Source organism: Merops nubicus, unplaced genomic scaffold (genome assembly GCF_000691845.1).
Source record: "Merops nubicus isolate BGI_N331 unplaced genomic scaffold, ASM69184v1 scaffold36162, whole genome shotgun sequence".
NCBI classification, from domain to species: Eukaryota; Metazoa; Chordata; class Aves; order Coraciiformes; family Meropidae; genus Merops; species Merops nubicus.
Window position 1 is genome coordinate 925 of NW_008596209.1, and position 5,984 is coordinate 6,908.

Consider the following 5,984-nt stretch of genomic DNA (forward strand, 5'->3'; position numbering starts at 1 on the left):
GAGGAGCCACTCTGGGTGCAAGTAGGGAGGGTGGCCATGGGGGCACTGCCCTGCACCCGCCGGCTGCCTCCACGGCCGTGGCTGGCACCGAGCCCGGCGTCCCCACCCAACCCAGGGCAGACCCGGGCTTAGAAAAATACACCGAGGGCTTCCCTGAGCAAACAAAACCAAAGTGAACAACCCGCCTCATTGCAGAGCTGGAGTTTAATTACACGTGTGGCTAGATTAAGATACGCAGGAGCAGGTGAGGGTGAGAGGTGGGGGGCAGAGCACGGGTGCCCGTGCTGGGCGCAGGTCCTGCAGCCCCACTGCTGCGCCTGAAACGCCACAGCACCGTTACTGGCGGATGCCACCGCTTCTGCCTTGCTCATGTGTCCACTCTGGGGAGGAAAGCTGCAATGCTTCAGGGTGGCATCGTCTCGAAAACAGTCTAAGCATGCCCTGCTTAGACACTTAATGTGGAGCAAAATCAGAAACCTGCTGATACACTGCTTCCTTTGACAAAAGAAGACGTAACAATGCAGAAAAAAATAATATCAATCCACCCCCGGTGCTTATTCACTGCACTGTCTGCCTGAGTGACCCCATCCAGAGACTGTGCTGGGAGTACTTGGTAAAAAAAATAGAGCTAAATATACTGCACCCATACCTGGTGAAGCTGGGGACTTGCCCAGAGCCAGGCAGGGAAGCTGAGGAAGGAGCAGGGAGCTGCATCTGACCAGCCTCTCCCCAGCACTGCAGTCAAGCAGAGGTCTGGGGCTTAGGAGGGATTTCTGGTTTTAATTCTACCCACCTCCATGGTGACATTGGCCTTTCTACAACCTGGAACAGAAGAAGCTAAATGGCTGCTTTTAAGCTCATAAATCCAGCCCTGTCTGAACACCTCACCTTCCCTGGCTTCCCCTCTTTGGGAGCAAGGCACTTCTAACACCCGCCAGCGCCTTCTGCAGCAGCTGCTGGGTTAAAATACCCGGTGGCAGCAAAGAGCTGCTGCTGCCCCAAGCAGCCCCGGCCACGCAGGGAGGGGTGCAGGGCTGGCTGTGCCCTGCTGGGGTGCACAGCTCAGCATCAGGCACCTGCAGGCACCCGCTGCCTGCGAGCCCTGTGGCCTGCAGCTTCGCTGCCACAGAGGGAGCTGGGGAGCTGGGTGCTGCAAGCTGCAGGCACAGACAGGCAGCAAGAAAGATGCAGAGACATGGGGGGAGAGCAGGTGGGTGCCCTGAGACAGGGACCCTCGGCTGAGCCACCAGTGCTGCTGGGGACAGGCAGAGCAGGCAGCACCAGCAGAGCTGCTGGGGCTACAACCCCCTGGCTCCCTCACCTGTTCAGGGGGACACAGATCTCCCAACAGCCTGGCCACAGCTACACCCACCACCACACTTGGGAAATAAATTGCTTCCAAAAGCCTGAGCAAAAACCACTCGCCCTCTGGGCACCACTCCACCATGCAACCACAGAAACCAGTATTGGCAGTAACAAAAATTAACAAAAACTAAAGAAAATGATGTAGGCAAGTGTTACCTGAGGATTTGAATGCGGTCAGCTCTACAGCCTGAAAGAGGGGAGAACATCTGTTAGCAGAAGGGCCAGGTCTGACTGCTCTGCTGCTGGCAGTCCTGGGGGGCCAGGCAGGGCTTCCCCAGCACCACGCTCTCCCTCCCACCCAGCCTTCCTCCCAGCCCCGAGGGACAGGCACCCTGCAGACCCCCCTGGACACAGCTGAGCTGCCACCTGCTCCAGGTCCCCTCCAGCCCCAGCATGACCCGATGGTTGGACACTGTGCTGGAGACCCCAGGAGAATCCAGGAAAGGAGAAGAGAGAATTTTCTTTCCCAGTGCTGCAGTGGAAAGAGCACACACGAGCCTGCACCCTGTGCTCAAGTGATGGGTAACGTGCTGCGAGGTGTGAAATTCCTGCCCCCAAACCAACAGCAATAACACCAAACAACATTTTAAAAAGCTGAAACACAAAGAACATCTTGTCTGTGTTTGTATCTTCACTCGCTCAGTGTTTTGTCAGTTTAAGTATTTTCAAACGTTTTTAAGTAGCATCTTCTCTTCATCCAAACTATTGTGCAGCTGCCAGTGACATTCTTAATTCAGCGCTTCTCCAGCGAGTGCCGTGACTCACTCTGCCAGGGAGCAGGGAAACAGCCCTGAGTTCCATCACTGAGGAGCACAGAAGGCAGCACCTCCAGCCCAGGGGAGCGACCACCGAGGTGGGGCTGGGCTGGACCCCCGGCCGGCTGACGAGCACCCGTCAGTGGGGCAGGGCCCTCCCCCCGGGCAGGCACCGGCGCTGGCCTCGCCTTTTGCTGCATCCACCTTAGTCAGAAAGGAAATTGAAATGCAGCACTCCAGCAGCAAAGATAGAGCAAAGTCCTCGGTGACCCTCACAGGGAGGAAAGTGCTTTCTGCCTTTGCCTGCTAGGAAATGCCACGGCCTTGGCATTTAGGAGATCTGCTGCCTCCTCATGCTCCCTGCCTCAGGAAACTCCTGGGCTAATCCCTGTGGCCCACACCGTGTATCTGGTGCCAGAGTTCAGCGTGGTCCTGGCTTACACCTGGCTGGCTGAGAAGAGCATCACCCGGAATGAATCCTGGTCGGCGTTCAGCACGCGGGGGCCGGCGCTGGGCACAGCATAAATCAGGGGAGATGGAAATATGGATTTTATGGAGTGGCTTCAAAGCGATATGCCAGCTATAGAAGTATTATCTATTGGATAAATAAGAGCTGTCTATGTGACACAGGTTTTCAAAGGATAAATATTAGAGAGGGAGAGAGATCCTTCAGTGAGAGACTCATGAAAGTAGTGTTGGATTTTATTCTGAGGAAATTACAGCACTTGTGTATCAAGTGCACAAGGACTGATGATCATTTCAATAGTGGGAGATGGAAGTGGTATCAGAGTAGTCAAATTTAAATTGTTCCCTGCTTTAGGCCATGCCTCGCTGAGCTTTACATCAGACTCTCTCCTGCAGGCAGCACGACCCAGCCAGCCCTGCCTGGAAGGACGCAGCTCACCCACTGCAGGGACAGCAAGCCCCTGGGAACAGGGCCCTGGGACAGGGGACTGATGTGTCCCTCTGTCTGTGCAAAGGGTGCTGAATCAGACAGCTGCTGGGACTCACTTCACATACAGCACTGAATTTGTGCCAGAGCTGGTAACACCATCAGCTGTCCCGAGTCCCAGCTCCCCACTGGAACCATCAGACGTGGCTCCTACGTGACCACCACGCTCGGTGGGTGGGTGAGGGTGGAAGAGTAACAGAGGACATCACGTACCGGTCTCTCGGGTGACATAATTGATGAAATCCCCATGGGAATTTTGGCTCCAAAATTTCCTACAGGGCGAAGCAGCACAATGAGTTCAGAGACTAGAGAATAGAAATATTCCTGTTTTGCCAAGAACTCGGTGCTCTGGGTCCCCTGTGTCTCCCACTGAAGCACAGGGTCCACACAGCTTACCTGCACAATTGCACCCACAAACTGTTTGGAACTTGCAACACCTTTTTTCCCCAGAAGTTAAAACTCCCATTTCCTACTGTCACCTTTGCTTCCCATTCTCCAGAAAACTAATTTTAAGCCACAAATATGGATTCTGGCCTTAAGAGAATGCAGTGCTGCACAACACAGTAATGAGAAGCCCTTGCCCATGCCCAGCCATCCTGCAGGGATGATCCTGACCCCTCTGTGATCCACAGGCACACAGTCCTTGCCTCCCCTGGGAATTCTGCATCCTGTGCTGCACTTGCAGCACCAGATCCCAGGTGCTCACATAGGCACAATATGCAAATGGGTTAATGCAGTGCCAAAAGAACATACTCTAGAATTCAAGACCTCAGGAATAACATTTTACCACGGTCTCATCATGCAGCCTGGGCCAACAGCAACGACAACCCTCTTTACCTTTGCTGGTGATGTTCTTCACCGGAGGGTCTTTCTGCACAGGGCACAAGGCACTCCCAGCTGCAGAAGGGCTCTGTGTCCCTGTCTCCCAGGAGGCCGTGTTCCTCGGACTTGATAGGTAGTTGATGGGATGAGAGCAGTTCTGTAGTGACAGGGAAGAGACACAGGACAGGTCCAGGTCCAGCTGTAAAGATTGATTTCATCTCCACTGTGGGCCCTGTGACTTTGACTCCCACCCCACCCTGGCAGAGCAGGTTGCTGCCCAATCAGGGTAGATCTTTCGTTCTGTCTTGTCCAACAGGACTGGGAAAAAATAAAAGGAAATAGCCTCTGCCATTCTCCTTATGTAAGACAAGAAAAATAAGACTTCTTTCCAACATCACCTCCTCAAATGAGTCCAAACGTATATCTAGGGCCCTCCTCTGGTGAGTGCATGATGAATGAAGAGGGCAGGAGGAATTCCTTGCAACTTACTGTGAATGACAGTGCTTTCTTCTTGTCCTTCATCCTCTGGATGGCATTCCTCACCTAGAGCAGAGCAAGGACATTAGAGAGGGCCAGAGTAGCTCTGGCAGAACAACAGATCCTCCAGCAAGTCATGGAGAAAAAGCAGAAGCACAGTTGGGGCTCTGCTGCCTGTTGTAACAACCAGAACCCCAGCTACTCCCTTGACAGCTAATTAACAGTTGTACTGAGTGCCTGAGCCCCTGCCAGGGGCACCTCTTACCTCACTGTTGTAGATTGCATAGACCAGGAATATGTACAGGCCCTGAAAAGGAGAGAGAACAGGAAGGGTTGGAGATGTACAGCTGGTTTGTGCCACTCTGCATGGGAGGAATGAGTTTGATGAGCACTAGAATTGGTGAAGACCAGACTAAGGTGAAGGGGCACAGATGTTGGGCATGGCACAGCCAGGGATGGCTGGGCAGGAAGTTCCTTCCTTAAGATGACATGAGAACAGGCACTTCACAGAGAGTGCAAAGGAGAGATGGTCCCTGCCCCAGTCCCTCTTCCTTCGCCCTTCCAATTTCATCTGGGGGGAGTGGGCATCTCCTACTGGGCACTTGGCCTCCTGAGCCTAAAGCTCTCCCACACTCCCATTCACTCGTGCACACAAAATCTCCCAGGAGACACCTCCTTCAGATCTCAAAAGCAGAAACCACCAGGAATTAACTGCTGGAAGAACCAAAATGTGGGAAGCAGACCTCCTTTCTCACAGAACACTAACCCCAAGTGCAGCATGATGCTGGGGACAGTTCCTCTGCCCCACGCAGTGACAGATTTCCACATTAACAGGACCCTCCGGCCAAAATTCAGGGGGTACACACCCAGAGGCTTTGCTCAGCCCTAGTCTGGACAGTCCTTCTTGCCAGGGCTCCTGCAGCACAGTCTGGGCCACCCTCTCCCTGCTTGCTGAGCAGTGCCATTGGGCCCGTGGGCAATGACAAGCTCTGCCAGGGCCAAACTCTTGGGCACAGCGACGTGCCCAGGGGCACCGCGGGACGTGCTCAGAGAAAGTGCCCGGGGCAGGGCTGGAGCACCCACTGCCTGGAGGCCACAGCCTGGGGCTAATTACCACTCCAGACCTATGATTTTGGCCTTAAGGCAGCCCTATCTGGCCCACCAGATTTATGTCGTATCTGGGGGGTGTTTGTTATCGCAGCTAGATAAATCAGCTGCAGCCAGGAGAGCAATGCAGCCCGGCCTCATCTGCGCGCTCCTGGCAAGGAGTGGTAGCAGTACCCTGGCGCCGTGCCATGACCTGTCCTTCAGCCAGCAATGCTGGTCACTCCCCCAGACCAGATTTCTGGTCACGCTGCCAAGGCAGGTCTTCCTTGAAATAATCATTCTGGATGAGCGCGGGGAGGGGGGCGGCGAGGTCAGCTGGGAGGAGAGCAGGGAAGGAGAGGAGGCCCAGCTGCAGCGGCGGGCGGAAGCAGAGCCACAGCTCTGGGGGAGAAGGCTCCTGCCCGGCCCCTGCCCGGCCCATGTGCCACCTCCTGGCAGCACCCATGGTGACCAGCCCCATGGCTCCCCGCTCACCGTGGGGCAGGCAGCAGGGGGCCACAAGACAG

The 5,984-nt window shown here is 54.9% G+C and overlaps 1 protein-coding gene across 1 annotated transcript in view; it reads right to left on the reverse strand.

Moving 5' to 3' along the window:
* Window positions 1-1,521: 1,521 nt before the first annotated feature.
* Window positions 1,522-5,984, reverse strand: part of GPR144 (G protein-coupled receptor 144) — a gene marked incomplete at its 3' end in the record, with an annotated part of 22,225 nt that continues 17,762 nt past the window's right edge. Inside the window, exons 20-24 of the mRNA XM_008936323.1 lie at window positions 4,637-4,678; window positions 4,384-4,437; window positions 3,910-4,051; window positions 3,286-3,344; window positions 1,522-1,552 (exon numbers count right to left, since the gene is read on the reverse strand). Coding sequence (XP_008934571.1) covers window positions 1,522-1,552; window positions 3,286-3,344; window positions 3,910-4,051; window positions 4,384-4,437; window positions 4,637-4,678 — 328 coding nt within the window. The remainder of the gene's footprint in view (window positions 1,553-3,285; window positions 3,345-3,909; window positions 4,052-4,383; window positions 4,438-4,636; window positions 4,679-5,984) is intronic.